The sequence below is a fragment of the Staurois parvus genome, unplaced genomic scaffold (assembly GCF_062004578.1).
Source record: "Staurois parvus isolate SC_StPar_1 unplaced genomic scaffold, SC_StPar_1.0 ptg003312l, whole genome shotgun sequence".
Classification (NCBI taxonomy): Eukaryota; Metazoa; Chordata; class Amphibia; order Anura; family Ranidae; genus Staurois; species Staurois parvus.
Genome location: NW_028321108.1, coordinates 80,976 through 100,391, shown reverse-complemented (window position 1 = coordinate 100,391; position 19,416 = coordinate 80,976). Strand labels below are relative to the sequence as shown.

The 19,416-nt window shown below is 49.4% G+C and overlaps 1 protein-coding gene across 1 annotated transcript in view; it reads right to left on the bottom strand.

Annotated features, from left to right (window-relative positions):
* Positions 1–19,416, bottom strand: part of LOC149428323 (adenylate cyclase type 5-like) — a 102,875-nt gene that overhangs the window by 22,618 nt on the left and 60,841 nt on the right. The window contains exons 8-14 of the mRNA XM_089667511.1: positions 18,010–18,150; positions 16,565–16,587; positions 9,731–9,875; positions 7,676–7,773; positions 7,256–7,343; positions 4,354–4,470; positions 4,041–4,205 (exon numbers count right to left, since the gene is read on the bottom strand). Of these exons, the coding sequence (XP_089523637.1) occupies positions 4,041–4,205; positions 4,354–4,470; positions 7,256–7,343; positions 7,676–7,773; positions 9,731–9,875; positions 16,565–16,587; positions 18,010–18,150 (777 nt within the window). The remainder of the gene's footprint in view (positions 1–4,040; positions 4,206–4,353; positions 4,471–7,255; positions 7,344–7,675; positions 7,774–9,730; positions 9,876–16,564; positions 16,588–18,009; positions 18,151–19,416) is intronic.

Sequence of the window (19,416 nt, the reverse complement as noted above, 5' to 3'; positions counted from 1 at the left end):
GTGTCAGTGGGAGGAATAGTGCCCCATCATTGGTGTCAGTGGGAGGAATAGTGCCCCGTCATTGGTGTCAGTGGGAGGAATAGTGCCCCATCATTGGTGTCAGTGGGAGGAATAGTGCCCCGTCATTGGTGTCAGTGGGAGCAATAGCGCCCCGTCATTGGTGTCAGTGGGAGCAATAGTGCCCCATCATTGGTGTCAGTGGGAGGAATAGCGCCCCGTCATTGGTGTCAGTGGGAGGAATAGCGCCCCGTCATTGGTGTCAGTGGGAGGTATAGCGCCCCGTCATTGGTGTCAGTGGGAGGAATAGCGCCCCGTCATTGGTGTCAGTGGAGGAATAGCGCCCCGTCATTGGTGTCAGTGGCAGGAATAGCGCCCCATCATTGGTGTCAGTGGGAGGAATAGCGCCCCATCATTGGTGTCAGTGGGAGGAATAGCGCCCCATCATTGGTGTCAGTGGGAGGAATAGCGCCCCATCATTGGTGTCAGTGGGAGGAATAGCGGCCCATCATTGGTGTCAGTGGGAGGAATAGCGCCCCATCATTGGTGTCAGTGGGAGGAATAGCGCCCCATCATTGGTGTCAGTGGGAGGAATAGTGCCCCATCATTGGTGTCAGTGGGAGGAATAGCGCCCCATCATTGGTATCAGTGGGAGGAATAGTGCCCCGTCATTGGTGTCAGTGGAGGAATAGCGCCCCGTCATTGGTGTCAGTGGGAGGTATAGCGCCCCGTCATTGGTGTCAGTGGGAGGAATAGCGCCCCGTCATTGGTGTCAGTGGAGGAATAGCGCCCCGTCATTGGTGTCAGTGGCAGGAATAGCGCCCCATCATTGGTGTCAGTGGGAGGAATAGCGCCCCATCATTGGTGTCAGTGGGAGGAATAGCGCCCCATCATTGGTGTCAGTGGGAGGAATAGCGCCCCATCATTGGTGTCAGTGGGAGGAATAGCGGCCCATCATTGGTGTCAGTGGGAGGAATAGCGCCCCATCATTGGTGTCAGTGGGAGGAATAGCGCCCCATCATTGGTGTCAGTGGGAGGAATAGCGCCCCATCATTGGTGTCAGTGGGAGGAATAGTGCCCCATCATTGGTGTCAGTGGCAGGAATAGCGCCCCGTCATTGGTGTCAGTGGGAGGAATAGCACCCCGTCATTGGTGTCAGTGGAGGAATAGCGCCCCATCATTGGTGTCAGTGGGAGGAATAGCGCCCCATCATTGGTGTCAGTGTGAGGAATAGCGCCCCATCATTGGTGTCAGTGGGAGGAATAGCGCCCCATCATTGGTGTCAGTGGCAGGAATAGCGCCCCATCATTGGTGTCAGTGGCAGGAATAGCGCTCCATCATTGGTGTCAGTGGCAGGAATAGTGCCCCATCATTGGTGTCAGTGGGAGGAATAATGTCTGAAGGGCGGCAGTTTGGAGACCACTGACCTGGACCCTCGGTCAGGCTGCCCACAACATCCTGGCATCCCAGCAATATCATCTCCTGAACACGGATTACCATAGAATCTCTCTTACTCCTCGCTGACATTTGGTGATTTGGGGTCCCTGACAGAGTCGTTGCGATTCTCCCCGCGATTCCAAACCGCACTGCAATAGTGGCAGAATGCACCCGGCGTGTTTGGGGGACATTGACGTTGATTACCGGCGCGGCTTTGCGGCGATTGTCGCACAACAAACAAATTGCACAGCAATTGCGGCCAAACCGCACGAAGATTGCTGCCACTACTGCAGAGCAACTTGGAATCGTGGCCAAAATCTGGGTGACTCTGCGATTTTAATTCACCAGATGTGTCCTCAGTGGACTGATTCTGAGTGGGCGGACTGATTCTGGGTGGACGGGGCGGACTGATTCTGGGTGGGCGGGGCAGACTGATTCTGGGTGGGCGGACTGATTCTGGGTGGGTGGGGCAGACCAATTCTGGGTGGGGCAGACCGATTCAGGGTGGGGCGGACCGATTCAGGGTGGGGAGGACCGATTCTGGGTGGGGAGGACCGATTCTGGGTGGGGAGGACCGATTCTGGGTGGGGCGGACCGATTCTGGGTGGGCGGACCGATTCTGGGTGGGCGGACCGATTCTGGGTGGGCGGACCGATTCTGGGTGGGCGGGTCGGGCTCATTACGATCACCCGGTGCGTTCTGATCAGGAAGGTCAGCGAAACGTATTCTATTCGCATTTCGGAAGACAATTATATTCTATCTATTCAATTCTTTCCCATTTTAATCTATTCTGTTCGAATTTCGAAGACAATTATCTTCTCTCTATTCTATTCTTTCCTGTTCTAATCTATTTTTTCCGAACTTGAATCTATTTTATTTGAATTTCGGAAGACAGTTATATTTTTTCTGTTCTATTCTTTCTTATTCCAATCTATTCAATTCAGATTTGAATGTATTCTATTCAAAATTAGTATTTCAGAAGACAATTCTATTCTATTCTGTTCTTTCCTATTGTATTCTAATGTATTCTATTTGAATTTCGGAAGACAATTCTATTCTTTCTATTCTTTCCTATTCTAATCTATTCAAATTTAAATATATTCATCACTGTATATACCACCAATGTACTTCCCAGCCCCCCATCTCTGTATATACCCCCGTGTACTCCCCACCACCCCATCTCTGTATATACCCCCCATGTACTTCCCAACCCCCCATCTCTGTATATACCCCCCGTGTACTTCCCACCCCTCCATCTCTGTATATACCCCCCTGTGTACTTCCCACCCCCCATCTCTGTATATACCCCCCTGTGTACTTCCCACCCCCATCTCTGTATATACCCCCCGTGTGCTCCCCACCCCCCCATCTCTGTATATACCCCCCTGTGTACTTCCCACCCCCCATCTCTGTATATACCCCCCTGTGTACTTCCCACCCCCATCTCTGTATATACCCCCCTGTGTACTTCCCACCCCCATCTCTGTATATACCCCCCGTGTGCTCCCCACCCCCCCATCTCTGTATGTACCCCCCTGTGTACTTCCCACCCCCATCTCTGTATATACCCCCTGTGTGCTCTCCACCCCCCATCTCTGTACATACCCCCCGTGTGCACCCCACCCCCCCATCTCTGTATGTACCCCCCGTGTGCACCCCACCCCCCCATCTCTGTATGTACCCCCCGTGTACTCTCCACCCCCATCTCTGTATGTACCCCCCGTGTGCTCTCCACCCCCCATCTCTGTATGTACCCCCGTGTGCACCCCACCCCCCCATCTCTGTATGTACCCCCCGTGTGCTCTCCACCCCCCATCTCTGTATGTACCCCCGTGTGCACCCCACCCCCCCATCTCTGTATGTACCCCCCGTGTGCACCCCACCCCCCCATCTCTGTATGTACCCCCCGTGTGCACCCCACCCCCCCATCTCTGTATGTACCCCCCGTGTACTCTCCACCCCCCATCTCTGTATATACCCCCTGTGTACTCTCCCCCCCATCTCTGTATATTTGGAAATTCGAATTTTAGCAGACAGTTATATTCTTTCTATTCTGTTTTTTTTCTATTCTATTCTTATCTATTTTATTGAAAGTCGAATGTATCCTATTGGAAATTCACATTTCGGAAGACAGTTCCAATCTTTCTATTCTATTCTAATCTATTCTATTTGAATACAAATTTATTTTAGGAAGACAGTTATATTGTGTTTCATTCTATTCTGTTGTTTTTTTCTATGCTATTCTATTCTTTTATATGCTGCTCTACATGTTTTTCTTTTCTACTTTATTATGTTGTATTTTTTTTCCCATTTTTGAACCGGATTTAAATTTGAGTAAAATTTCGCCCCAATTCCATTATTTTGGATTCAGCAACTCGGATATACCTGATTCTCCAAATAATGAAAAATATGTCCGAACATCGAATCGGGATGAAAGGAAACGCACATGTCCGATCTTTCACAAGCCGGATTTCAGATGGAAGGGAGTTTGGCCGTACTGAACAATCCGGTGACAGGTCCCCTTCGAACACCTCCACCACCAGCGTTTGCGCCATTCCTCTACTCAGAGGGCGGAGCCAGAACAGGAAGATCTAGGCTACACCTACCTCCGGGAAGTTGCAGTTTGGGGTGGAGTCTCCGCAGAATCCGCTGTCAGTGGCCAGGCTGTAATTGTGGGCGGAGGTCCTGACCCAGCAGGGGGTGACGTTGGCCGGGGTGACGTTGTACTCGGCGGCCAGGCAGTCCTTCAGGGTCTTCTTGCTGCACATGAACTGATCAAAAAAGGGGGAGGGGACAAAAGTAAACCGTTTGGGAGGAGCTTATGGTATAGAGAGTGTGGGGGGAGGGGCTTAGAGGATATGGGAGGAGTTTACAGAAACAGACGTATTTCACCTCCAAGTCACGGAGGATCGGCATTACCATGTTAACGAAAGAGGAGAGGAAGACAAGGATGATGATGACCACGCCCACTGCGCTGCTGTTGATCCTGGATTGGACGATTTTCTTAGACAAAGTCTGAAGAGGAGCTGGAAAGAGCTGAAAAAACAGAGATTTCTATTTAGTAAACCTCATCCAGCCATAGAGGCCCGGGTGCTCGGCCATGGAGCTGACAATTCAAATCCTAATAGACGATTTAGAACCCTTGGTGCCCAACCTGCGGCTCAAGTGCTGCGTGTGGCCCTTTGGTGCATCTCATGTGGCCCTTGGGCCCCAGCAGTCAGCAGTGATCTCTAGCAGTTTTGTGTAACTCCAGTCTCTAGCAGTCTCCTGCAGCAAGCTCCTCCTACCCAACCGTCCCTGCGGGATGTCTCCTCCCACGAGATTCTGGGACTTCAACAGTCATTCGTTCAGAGCAGCGAGGAGGATACACCCGGGGCCGGACCTACCAGCAGAGGAACTAGGCAGCCGCCTAGGGCGCAGTCATGGCCACTGGTTTCCTTACTCTCCACCAGGGGAGCTGTGATGTGAGACAGGGAGCTGTAATATGGGGGGGCTGTGATGTGAGACGGGGAGCTGTAATATGGGGGGGCTGTGATGTGAGACGGGGAGCTGTAATATGGGGGGGCTGTGATGTGAGACGGGGAGCTGTGATATGGGGGGGCTGTAGTGTGAGAGGGGGGAGCTGTGATATGGGGGGGCTGTGATGTGAGAGGGGGGAGCTGTAATATGGGGGGGCTGTGATGTGAGATGGGGAGCTGTGATATGGGGGGGCTGTGATGTGAGACGGGGAGCTGTAATATGGGGGGGCTGTGATGTGAGATGGGGAGCTGTGATATGGGGGGGCTGTGATGTGAGAGGGGGGAGCTGTGATATGGGGGAGCTGTGATATGGGGGAGCTGTGATATGAGGGGGCTGTAATGTGAGAGGGGGGAGCTGTGATCTGCAGGCTGTGATGTGGGAGGGGTGAGCTGTGATGTGAGAGGGGGGGCTGTGATGTGGGAGGGGTGAGCTGTGATGTGAGAGGGGGAGCTGTGATATGGGGGGGCTCTGGTATAAAAGGGGGGAGCTGTGATATGAGGGGCTGTAATGTGAGAGGGGGGAGCTGTGATATGAGAAGGCTGTGATGTGAGTTGGGGGGCTGTGATGTGGGAGGGGGAGCTGTGATATGAGGGGGCTGTGATGTGAGGGGGGGAGCTGTGATATGAGGGGGCTGTGATGTGGGAGGGGGGAGCTGTGATATGAGGGGGCTGTGATGGGAGAGGGGCGAGCTGTGATATGGGGGGCTGTGATGTGGGAGGGGCGAGCTGTGATATGGGGGGCTGTGATGTGGGAGGGGTGAGCTGTGATGTGGGAGGGGGGAGCTGTGATATGGGGGGCTGTGATGTGGGAGGGGCGAGCTGTGATATGGGGGGCTGTGATGTAGGAGGGGGGAGCTGTGATATGGGGGGCTGTGATGTGGGAGGGGCGAGCTGTGATATGGGGGGCTGTGATATGGGAGGGGCGAGCTGTGATATGGGGGGCTGTGATGTGAGGGGGGGGGAGCTGTGATGTAAGAGCGGGGAGCTGTGATATGCGGGGATTGTAATGTGAGAGGGGGGAGCTGTGATCTGGGGGGCTGTGATGTGGGACTGGTGTGCTGTGATGTAAGAGCGGGGAGCTGTGATATGGGGGGCTGTGATTGCAAGGGGGCCTGTGGTGAAAGTGGGGCTGTAATGTTGGGGGGGGTTTGATGGGAAAGAGGGGACTGAGGGCACTGATCTAAAGGGGGCTGTGATGTGAAGGACCCGAGTCATAGAAGAAAGATGAGATTCGTACTTCTGCAGGAAGAAAATGTTACCAACCGGACCTCCATTTTAATTCAGTACCCCTGTTATAGGGCGACTATACTGCACTCTACAGGGACTATACTGCACTCTGCAGGGACTATACTGCACTCTGCAGGGACTATACTGCACTCTGCAGGGACTATACTGCACTATGTGTGAACTGTTCTATATTTTCAGGGACCGTACTATACGGATACTACACCTTCCCACTGTATAGTAACAATCCTGGATATAAGAAGTCGTCTCCCATCTATATGCCTCGTGATGTGTGACCACTAGGGGGGGATTTGTACCCGATTGTGTCGCCGTGTTCATTCTAACATGCTCCCCCGCAGCCTTCCACCAGCTGACCGTCCTCAGAGGAGACATTATGAAGCGCGTCTCGCTCGGCGCTGCCTGCTTATTGGGTAATAGATCTCAATAACCGCCACTTGCCCTCAGATGGGCGGAGCCTCCTGATACAATATCAAACCACCCCGAAGATAAACAGAAAACACAACAAGAGGAAATCTCTTCACGAGGAAAAGAATCGCAGCTGGAAGACCGCCGAGCTGCAGCAGCTGGAAGAGACGGAGAAAGGCAGTCGACAGAACGTGTCACATGACTTATCAACTGCCATTCTTTTTGAGAATTAGAATTCTTGCTTCGTCGGGTACAACCAAAGGCAAACCGATTTTTTTGTTGCTCTGGATGGAGTGGGGGGGGGGATTAGAACCCCTGTCAGGTTTTATTGCCGGCTGTGCCCCCCCGATAGGAAGATTCTGATATCTGGTACATCAAACCAATGACCTCTCAGGGTCCCTCCTCCCTGCGCAGTACCAGCCCTGTTCCTAGGGGGAGCCCTTTGAACCCCCCAAAACGTGTTGGATTTTTAGGACAGAACAGTCCGGACTTTCTGCGTTCTGCTTTCGCCATTTTGCTTCTTCCACACCAAAGCCACAAAAACCTGACAGAGGATCCAACTCCCGAGTGTCTGCTGATTGGAGGATACAGAGATCATATTACACGTCTGTAGCCGGGGCACCGGGGCCACGTGTCACCCCAGGAGGACTCACCTTTATACAGGAGTAGATGACGGAGACACTGAGCACCACGAAGAGGACGAGGAAACACGCCAAATAGAACCCCAACATGAAGGAGGAGCTACAGAGATACAAAAATACATTTATATATAAACATTTCTACATTTTCAGCTTCTCTGCATTGTATTCCTGTATTTCTGTGTCTTCATTTAGAGTGTCAGCTCCTCTGGTACAGAGACTGATGGGACTGTGGGGGAGGGGACATTAGAGTGTAAGCTCCTCTGGTACAGAGACTGATGGGACTGTGGGGGAGGGGACATTAAAGTGTAAGCTCCTCTGGTACAGAGACTGATGTGACTGTGGGGGAGGGGGGACATTAGAGTGTAAGCTCCTCTGGTTCGGACTGATGGGACTGGCTCAGTGATCTCTGTACATGTAATGAGCGATACTCACTGCGGTACGATGGTGATCTGTACAAAACAGATGAAGAGGAAGACGATGAATGCGCAGGCCACATAGGCCCCGAATCGGTCGTCCACTTGCTTGGAGTACTGCCAATAGACACACAGACATAGGATGAGGCCTGGAGGGTCAGGAGGCGGTCGGGTAATATTACTCCCAATACACGAGTGATCTCTGTACATTGCTGGCTCCGGGATGACGACTCGTAATGTCTGATGGCAGAATGTAGAAGTGTGTTGGCTGCACGGAGAGCGCGCTGCGTCTGGGGAAGTCACGCTCCGCTCCGGATAATGATCCCCATGGCTGCTCCATCACCGGCACCGACCCACCACTCGTCCCCGCCGTATATTCAATGTATACAGCACATATATCAAACACAAGACCCCCCTGAACTCTGCACCCTGTATGTGGAGCACCCCTATACCCTGCACTCCGTACACAGCGCACCCCTATACCCTGCACTCCGTACACAGCGCACCCCTATACCCTGCACTCCGTACACAGCGCACCCCTATACCCTGCACTCTACACAACATACCCCTATAACCTGCACTCTGTACACAGCGCACCCCTATACCCTGCAATCTGTACACAGCACACCCCTGAACTCTGTACACAACGCACCCCTATACCCTGCACTCCGTACACAGCGCACCCCTATACCCTGCGCTCTGTACACAGCGCACCCCTATAACATGCACTCCGTACACAGCGCACCCCTATACCCTGCACTCTGTACACAGCGCACCCCTGAACTCTACACTCTGTACACAGCGCACCCCTATACCCTGCACTCCGTACACAGCGCACCCCTATACCCTGCCCTCTGTACACAGCGCACCCCTATACCCTGCACTCTGTACACAGCGCACCCCTATACCCTGCACTCTGTACACAGCGCACCCCTATACCCTGCACTCTGTACACAGCGCACCCCTATACCCTGCACTCTGTACACAGCGCACCCCTATACCCTGCCCTCTGTACACAGCGCACCCCTATACCCTGCACTCTGTACACAGCGCACCCCTATACCCTGCCCTCTGTACACAGCGCACCCCTATACCCTGCACTCTGTACACAGCGCACCCCTATACCCTGCCCTCTGTACACAGCGCACCCCTATAACCTGCACTCTGTACACAGTGCACCCCTATACCCTGCCCTCTGTACACAGCGCACCCCTATACCCTGCACTCTGTACACAGCGCACCCCTATACCCTGCACTCTGTACACAGTGCACCCCTATACCCTGCCCTCTGTACACAGCGCACCCCTATACCCTGCACTCTGTACACAGCGCACCCCTATACCCTGCACTCTGTACACAGCGCACCCCTATACCCTGCACTCTGTACACAGCGCACCCCTATACCCTGCACTCTGTACACAGCGCACCCCTATACCCTGCACTCTGTACACAGCGCACCCCTATACCCTGCACTCTGTACACAGCACACTCCAGATACAACAGGCAAATATACCGCTGATGCTGCCCGCAATGAGACTGAGTTTGACACCCCCCAATATACAGCACAGAGCCACATTCCTAACCAATAATCACATCATTATATTAAATGGATTCCTCGTACATTCCATCTGAGTGCTACTGACGCATTTTGCTTTGTATGAGATCAACCGCAGCAAAGTGCATCGGTGGCTCACAGGACGGTCCATGTAGCAGGACTTTATTGGAGTGCATCTCCGTTCCGTAGAACGTTTGTGGTGTCTCAGGAACGCGGAGTTCCGTCACGCTGGATTCCGTCCAGAGAACATTCCATGGACACAGCTGTGGCTGCATTTGTCTCCTTCCAAAGATTTCCAGCAGATAAATGCAACATTTTCGAAGATTTTCGGTACAACACCCGTGTCTTGCACACGTATGATCCACGGTAATTCCTACTTCACGTTATGACAATTTTGTTACCAATTAATATTTACGAAGTTCACATTACGGATTCCCTGTTGGTTGGTGAGCGCGTGCTCTGATCTAGAGTTCCCCTTTAATAACACACACACCCCCCTTCCCCAAGGGCATTCCCTACCTTCTTCTCCAGGTCGGGTTCGCGGAAGGTCAGCAGAATTTTGCGCACGTGTTCTGAGCGCAGACGGTCGATGCTTCGTGCGTCTATCGCCCGGCCCAAAAACTCGTCTACTTCGTCCTCAGGGTTCATGTTCTCCTGAATGTTCCTGCGGGTCAGAACAAGGACAGAGAGTCATGGTATGGATGGATTATATCGAGTCTGCACAATCAAAACGGCCGAAAAATAAAATTGGCCGATTTTCGCACCGTTAGTGAGTTGGCCGTTTTTTGGGGTTTTGGCACATTTTTTTAATCGGTAAAGTTGGAAAATTTGCGGCCAATTTTGACGATCGGCTGATTTTCCCAGCAATGATGGGCAAACCGGCCGATCGTTTCACCGATAAAAAATCTGCGCATGAGCCGTGAACTGCAAGAAGAAGAAAAAGAAGAAGAAGAAGAGAAAGAATTCCAGTCCGCTATTATATTTTATATGAAAAAGTCTTGCGGTTGCAACAAATGTATCCATTTTTATCCAAATAAAATCATCTGTATCCGAAATGGGTACAAATGGATACATTGTTGCAACCGCAAGACTTTTTCATATAAAATATAATAGCGGAGCTCTCTGCAGGGACAGAAGTAAAAATGCCGGCTGTAGACGGGACGAAAATCAGCCGATTTTTTTACGCTTGGTGGTAACATCGGCCGATTGACTGATTTTTTGTTTTTTTTAAAAACGGCCGGTTTTTGACCCATCTATGCCTGCATAAGTCTGTGTTTCTGTACAATCGTCTTTATCAGATATAATAAAACGATAAATTCTTTCATCTTACGTCCCTGAACTTCCTTCCATGGAACATGAAAAATACGCAATTATCCTCATTGATGGAGGTGGAGGGAGGAAAGAAACACAAATTTTTGCGTTCAATTGAGAATTTGCCCCCCCCCCCTAAAAAAATTATATATACAGTTGTGTCCAAAATACTAGCCGTCAGACATCACTGACCGGATCAATCACTGTTTTTGGTGGAAATGATATTTCTACATGGCAGATAATTTCCTATCAGGTGTAGTAGAGTCATAGAAATCCAACAGACCCAACAGTCATGACATGCATGCTGCTGATTCTGTGTCATTGAATCACTCATTGAAAGGGGCGTGTTCACAATAATAGCCGTGTGGAGTTCTATTAGTGAGGTCATTCATTCTTTGAAAAACAGGTGGCAATTATTGCCCTTATTTAAGGAAGGAAGGCAGCAAATGTTGGACATGCTGGTTACAGTGCATTTCTCTCTGAAATTCTGAGGAAAATGGGTCGTTCCAGACATTGTTCAGAAGAACAGCGTACCTTGATTAAAAAGTTGATTGGAGGGGAAAACATATAAAGAAGTGCAGAAAATGATCGGCTGCTCAGCTAAAATGATGGCAAATGCTTTAAAATGGCAACCAAAACCTGAAAGACGTGGAAGAAAGCGAAAAACTACCATTGGAATGGATAGAAGAATAGCCAAAATGGCGCAGACTCAGCCAACAATCAGCTCCAGGAAGATGAAAGAAGGTGTGACATTCCCTGTGAGGACTCAGCCAACAATCAGCTCCAGGAAGATGAAAGAAGGTGTGACGTTCCCTGTGAGGACTGTTACAATTAGAAGACGCCGATGTGAAGCCAAGCTATCTGCAAGAAGTCCCCGCAAAGTCCCACTGTTGGGAAAAAGACATGTGCTGAAGAGGTTACAATCTGCCAAAGAGCACATTGACCGGCCTAAAGAGAATTGGCGCAACATTTTGTGGACTGATGAAAGGAAGATTGTTCTTTTTGGGTCTAGTGGGCGGAGACAGTTTGTCAGACGACCCCCAAACACTGAATTCCAGCCACAGTACACTGTGAAGACTGTGAAGCATGGTGGTGCAAGCATCATGATATGGGGATGTTCCTCATACTACGGTGTTGGGCCTATTTATCGCATACCAGGGATCATGGATCAGTTTGAATCCATCAGAATACTTGAAGAGGTCATGCTGCCTTATGCTGAAGAGGAAATGCCCTTGAAATGGGGGTTCCAACAAGACAACGACCCCAAACACACCAGTAAACGTGCGACATCTTGGTTCCAGACCAACAAGATGGACGTTATGGAGTGGCCAGCCCAATCCCCGGATCTTCATCCAATAGAAAACTTGTGGGGTGACATCAAAAATGCCGTTTCTGAGGCCAAACCAAGAAATAGAGAAGAACTGTGGAATGTGGTCCAATCATCCTGGGCTGGAATACCTGATCACAGGGGCCAGAAGTTGGGGGACTCCATGCAACACAGATGTACAGCAGTTCTCAGAAACAGTGCGACTACAACCAAATATTCATGAAGTCATTCAAAGGAAAGCAAAATCTTCAAACATTTCTCAGTTTATATAGTGAATGTTGGAGTTTGTAAAGAAGAATACAAACACTGAGATTTTTTTGAACCGTCTAATATTCACTTTTCTTCCATTTTTTTTAGAGGAACAACACAAATTTGATGTATTTTTCTTCATGTTGTGATTTGGAATAGAATGTGTCGTGTTCCCAATGCATTTGTGTGGATGGAAATAAAAGGATTAGAAGGATTTGCAGCTTTAGTCACTTTTATCATCACACTGATATTATATTGAACATAACTGTATATATATATGTTTGAAAGATTTAAAGTATTTTAGAACATAAAGTGGACCTGTCAGTAACTTTATAAGTCTGCAAGAAAAAATCCCGGACATGTCCCAATATACAGATATACAGCAACAGGATGATTGTTCTGAAAAGCTCCGCCTTATATCAATAATGGATGGAGCTCCCATCAGTGACTTTGGCTGGGATGATGTCATCAGTCTGCTGCAGGCAGGAGGAAGCATTTCCTCAGTCTCCCCTCCCCCAGTGATCAGACTGTACATTGTAACTTTGTAGAAGGCAGAGGTGGCATTTCCTCAGTCTCCCCTCCCCCAGAGATCAGACTGTACATTGTAACTTTGTAGATGGAGGAGGAAGCATTTCCTCAGTCTCCCCTCCCCCAGTGATCAGACTGTACATTGTAACTTTGTAGAAGGAGGAGGCATTTCCTCAGTCTCCCCTCCCCCAGTGATCAGACTGTATATTGTAACTCTGTAGAAGGAGGAGGAGTCATTTCCTCAGTCTCCCCTGATTGGCTCATCTGTGTCCAGGAAGTAGATATCCCACTTGGATCAATGAGCAGGCAGGTGGCCCCGGATGTATAAAAGTGAACTTGCAATTATAATGTTTATAGGGGCATAAAGAGGACCTGTCACTCAATAAAATAAAACTCTTCTACTTTGTTAGAATTTCTAGTAGAATTTACTTTATGTAGAATGTGCTTTCACTTGTGACTACTGCTGACCGTCCTCTATATTTGACTATGTATGTAAAGTGACTTCGGAATGTGCTTTCACTTGTGACTACTGCGTACCGTCCTCTATTCCCATATGCAGGGGATGGTGCTATACTGGAACCAGCTAGGAAGGGGTCAGAGGCTGCGAGGAGGGTGACTACGCCGAGATCATGTGGGATGAACGTAGTCACGGTCACAAAGGAAGTGCAAGACAGCCATAATAATGATGCAGACACACAACGGCCAACCAAACCCATCGATCGATGTGCCAGAGATGGTTGTGGAATGCAAATTCTGTGTTTTTTTAAATTGGACTTCGATACATTTTAAGTCATTTTGAAGCTCCGCCCTGATAAATGTCCAATGTTGGGAATTCTTGGCCGCTCTCCGTCCGTAGATATCTGGACCCTTCCAGGCAATGTTCATCTTCGTCGCAGTGGAAATTCTGCACGGAACATTCCGGAATGTGAAAGGGTTACGCCGCCTTGTTGGAGCGATTCCGCCGTCGTATATTTCCCGGGTCCCGGTGGACGGCGGACGTTTGTCCCAATATGGGCTCAGAGAGAGACGCAGAGTTTTTACCCGTGAGAAAATCCGAGGGGGGCACTTCCAGCGTCCAAACACAGACACTTCCATCCCATAACCTCCCTGTGTGCACAACCCGCTGACTCCTCGGGGGGGGGGGGGGGGGGGGGGGAGCGATGCCAGCTGCATGGGGGAGGGGGGAGGGTCACCAGCGCTGGAAAGGTTAATACAACAGGAAATTAACTTTTCTTGAAAAGATTAAAGCTGAACTCTAGACTATTTTTTTTTTTTTAAATGGGAAAGAGTTCAAAGGCCCCATTCACATGTGCGTGTTCAGTTGTGTTAGTGTGTACAAATTACATGCGTCATGGCGTGCGTCACATTAACGCAGTCAGGTCATTGTGGATGGGAGCGCACCGGGTGCAAAAACACGCATGGGAGCCACAAACCGCAACTTCTGGTGTGTGCATCGGGGTGTGCTTATGGTATATCCATGGGGCTCGACTGCACAATATATGGGGGGGGGGAGGGGCATTCTCAATCCGCACATCGAACGGGTGCACTGACATGCATCGCGGCAACCATTAAATGTGCTGTATTTATATATATATATATTTGTGTAAATAAAATAAATAGATTATAATATATATATATATATATATATATATATGTGTGTGTAATTTATGTATTTAATTTATGTATATATGCAATTTATTTATTTAAATTACATATATATATATATATATATATATATATATATATTATAATCTATTTATTTAATTTACACATATATATACAGATATATTAGTTATATATATTTTTATATATATACATACACACACCCTGTTCCAAATTATTCTGCAAATTCTATTTCAGTGTCACAAAGATGAAATATTTTGTTTCTCAGTGTAACTCATGGATGGCATTGTGTGTCAGGGCTCTTTTGATCACTGAAAACAATCTGGGACACCTGTGATAATTAGATTGGCCGGTGAGCCCAATTTCAGGAAAAACTCCTAAAGGACGGCGTTCCCCATTATTAAGCAGAGCGCCATTTTCAAGCAATATGGGGAAGAAAAAGGATCTCTCTGCTGCCAAAGAGTGAAATAGTTCGATGCCTTGGACGAGGGATGAAAACATTCGATATTTCAGGAAAACGTCAGCGTGATCATCGCACTATGAAGAGATTTGTGGCTGATTCAGAGCACAGACGGGTTGGTGCAGATAAAGGCACATTGAGGGAGATTTCTGCCAGATCCAGGCATCGGATCAAGAGAGCAGCTGCTAAAATCCCATTACATAGCAGCAAACAGATATTTGAAGCTGCTGGTGCCTCTGGAGTCCCACGGACATCAAGGTGTAGAGTCCTCCAGAGTCCTGCAACTGTGCAGAAACCTTCTATTCGGCCACCACTAACCAATGCTCACAAGCAGAAACGGCCGCATTGGGCAGAAAAATACATGAAGACTCATTTTCAAACAGTCCTGTTCACTGATGAGTGCCGTGCAACCCTGGATGGTCCAGATGGATGGAGTAGTGGATGGTTGGTGGACAGCCACCCTGTTCCAACAAGGCTGCGACGTCAGCAAGGCGGTGGTGGAGTCATGTTTTGGGCCGGAATCATGGGAACAGAGCTGGTCGGCCCCTTTAGAGCCCCCGAAGGTGTAAAGATGACCTCTGCAAAGTATGTGGAGTTTATGACTGACCACTCTCTTCCCTGGTACAGAAGGAAGAACTATGCTTTCCGTAATAAAATCATCTTCATGCATGACAATGCACCATCTCATGCTGCAAAGAATACCTCTGCATCAATGGCTGCTATGGGGATAAAAGGAGAGAAAGTCATGGTGTGGCCTCCATCCTCCCCTGACCTCAATCCTATGGAGAACCTTTGGAGCATCCTCAAGCAAAAGATCTATGAGGGTGGGAGGCAGTTTACATCCAAACAGCAGCTCTGGGAGGGGATTCTGACATCTTGCAAACAAATTCCAGCAGAAACTGTCCAAAAACTGCCAAGTTCAATGGATGCCAGACTTGTGATCTGCTATCAGATAAGGGCTCCTATGTTACAATGTAACGTGACCGCTTCAAATGGTTACAAAGTTACAATGTTGGGAAAAGTTGGATTGAAATAGCTTTTGATTTCAGTAAATCTGCTGCAAACACAACAAATGACAATTTTCAGTTCTTTACAACCTAGAAAGTGTTTGGAAACTTCCTGTGCGGAATAATCCGGAACACAAATCCTGTTATCATTAGGAGGTTTGTTCAATAAAATGTGAATTGTCCTCTTCTAGTTGTCACCTGAGAATTCTGCCGACTTATTTACATCAATTATTGAGGGAAATGAGAAAATATCATCTGCAGAATCATTTGGAACACGGTGTGTATATATATATGTGTGTGTGTGTAATTTATTTAAATTCTTACACACACACATATATAAAAATGAAATTAATAGATTCTAATTATATATATATATATTTTTTTATAATCTATTTAATTTACATATATATAGGCACACACACCTGGATGAGTCTGAATTTTTTTTTTTTGTTAACCAAATGTGAACGAGTTGTTTTCTGTGAACGCAGTTTGGATTTATATTCGCCCATCTCAGGCGTAATCGCTTCCTCCTTTTTCCAGCCCAAAAATAAACCTAACACTAAAATCTGTGACAACTAGGCAGATTGTGTGTGTGGAAAGCGGTTTAATCGCCCGCTAATTCTGAAATCCCCGTAATCGGACAGGAGGTGTCGGAGAAGCGGCTGCCAGCTCGTCAGATTTTAAGATTACCCCAAAAAGGGCAGCAGAGCTGTTGATACGCCGGCAGCTGGCGCCGTCCTCCTGGCCGCTCTCCCGACACCGCCGAGACATGAAGCAGCTGTGAGGACAGGAGGGGTCACAGTGCAGGACCATCATCACCTGGGGGGCGGCCAGATCTCGGTACTTACTTGTCCTTCGGGTCTTCAAAGCCCTGGAAGGAAAAAAAAAAAAAAAAGTGCGTCGGTATGAATCGGAGAACACACCTGTAATGAATGACCCCTACCACATGCACCTGTAACTGATAGCCCCTCCCTCCCACACCTGTAATGAATGACTCCTCCCACATACACCTGTAACTGATAGCCCCTCCCTCCCACACCTGTAACGAATGACCCCTACCACATGCACCTGTAATAAATTGTGTCTCCCATGTGCACCTGTAATAGGAATCCTCTCCCACACACATAATAAATGTCTCCTCACATATGCACCTTCAATAAATGTCCCCTCCCCCACACACCTGTAATGGATGGCCCCTCACACACCTGTAATAAATGGCACCTCCCACACACACCTGTAATGAATGACCCCTCCCACATGCACCTGTAATAGATGACCCCTGCCTCGCATACCTGTAATTAATGACCCCCACTCACACCTGTAATAAATAGTGCCTTCCACATGTACCTGCAATAAACATCCCCTCCCACACACCTGTAATGGATGGCCCCTCCCACACACACCTGTAATGGATGGCCCCTCCCACACACACCTGTAATGGATGGCCCCTCCCACACACACCTGCAATGGATGGTCCTTCCCACACACCTGCAATAGACATCCCATCCTAGACACACCTGTAATGGATGGCCCCTCCCACACACACCTGTAATGGATGGCCCCTCCCACACTTACCTGCAATGGATGGCCCCTCCCACACACACCTGCAATAGACATCCCTTCCTACACACACCTGTAATGGATGGCCCCTCCCACACACACCTGTAATAGACATCCCTTCCTACACACGCATGTAATGGATGGCCCCTCCCACACACACCTGCAGTGGATGGTCCCTCCCACACACACCTGTAATGGATGGCCCCTCCCACACACACCTGCAATAGACATCCCTTCCTACACACACCTGTAATGGATGGCCCCTCCCACACACACCTGTAATAGACATCCCTTCCTACACACACATGTAATGGATGGCCCCTCCCACACACACCTGCAGTGGATGGTCCCTCCCACACACACCTGTAATGGATGGCCCCTCCCACACACACCTGCAGTGGATGGCCCCTCCCACACACACCTGTAACGGATGGCCCCTCCCACATACATCTGTAATAAATGGTTCCTCTAGTGTGCACCTGCAATAGATGACCCCCCCCCCCTTAAATTAATTTGTATTGAATAATATCTTCCAAACACACCTGTGACAAATAGTGCCCGCCCCCCGCACCTGTAATTTGTGGCCCCTCCCATATACACCTGGCTGGCCAATACACTGATTGCACTGCCCGGGGTTCTCTCTTTTTGCTGTGATCGCCCTCTTCTGGTGAACTTTGTGGATCACACTCCATGACACACCACTCTATGAGCAATGACCGTCCCGTCCACCTACCATCCTCTTCATTTCCTTGGAGACTTGGTTGGCGCCGAGATGGTTGTAGAAATTCCTCTCCATCCCCCAATGTGCCGGGTTGTGCCCGATGGAGTTGGCCCTCTGCCGGTTCATCCTGGCCATCATGGCCTTCTCTTCTTTCTGCAGAAGGAGAATGGAAAGAGACCAACTGTGAGCAATGGCCGCAGGAGAGGCGCCGCCGGCCGCAGGAGAGGCACCGCCAGCCGCAGGAGAGGCGCCGCCAGCTGCCGCAACATTCATTTACTGTTAGAGAGGCAATGTTACCCCCACCCCCGCCCACCAATGACATTGTTACCCCCACCCACCAATGACATTGTCACCCCCGCCCACCAATGACATTGTTACCCCCCCATCCACTAATGACATTGTTACCCCCACCCACCAATGACATTGTTACCCCCCCATCCACTAATGACATTGTTACCCCCACCCACCAATGACATTGTTACCCCCCCATCCACCAATGACTTTGTTACCCCCCCCATCCACCAATTACATTGTTACCCCCACCCACCAATGACATTGTTACCCCCCCCATCCACCAATGACATTGTTACCCCCACTCCCACCCACCAATGACATTGTTACCCCCGCCCACCAATGACATTGTTACCCTCCATCCACCAAAGACATTGTTACCCCCCCATCCACCAAAGACATTGTTACCCTCACCCTTGCCCACCAATGACATTGTTACCCCCCCCATCCACCAATGGCATTGTTACCCCCACCCCCGCCAACCAATGACATTGTTATCCGCCCAACCACCAATGACATTGTTACCCCCCCATCCACCAATGACATTGTTACCCCCACCCCTGCCCACCAATGACATTGTTACCCCCACCTCCGCCCACCAATGACATTGTTACCCCCACCTCTGCCCACCAATGACATTGTTAGCCCCCCATCCACCAATGACATTGTTACCCCCACCCCTGCCCACCAATGACATTGTTACCCCCACCTCCGCCCACCAATGACATTGTTACCCCCACCCCCGCCCACCAATGACATTGTTACCCCCACCCCTGCCCACCAATGACATTGTTACCCCCCCCATCCACCAAAGACATTGTTTTCCCCACCCCCATCCACCAATCAGATTGTTACATAAACGTAAAGTGTCACCCTACTGCTGCCGAGAACTACAGATCTCAGCATAACCTGACATTTTTCATTACATAATCAATGTTTGTCCCAGTGATGTCATCACTGGGTCAATGTGCTTCAATATGCAACGCAGGTAGATCATGGCTGGTGGGAGGGACCAGCAGAGTACTGTACATGGGTTTATGAAAACATCCCAGCACCCTGCCTCAGTACTCCTCCCAAGAGAGCTCAGTCCTGATGCAAGCAGTGGGCTGGCTCTTGGGAGGAGTTATG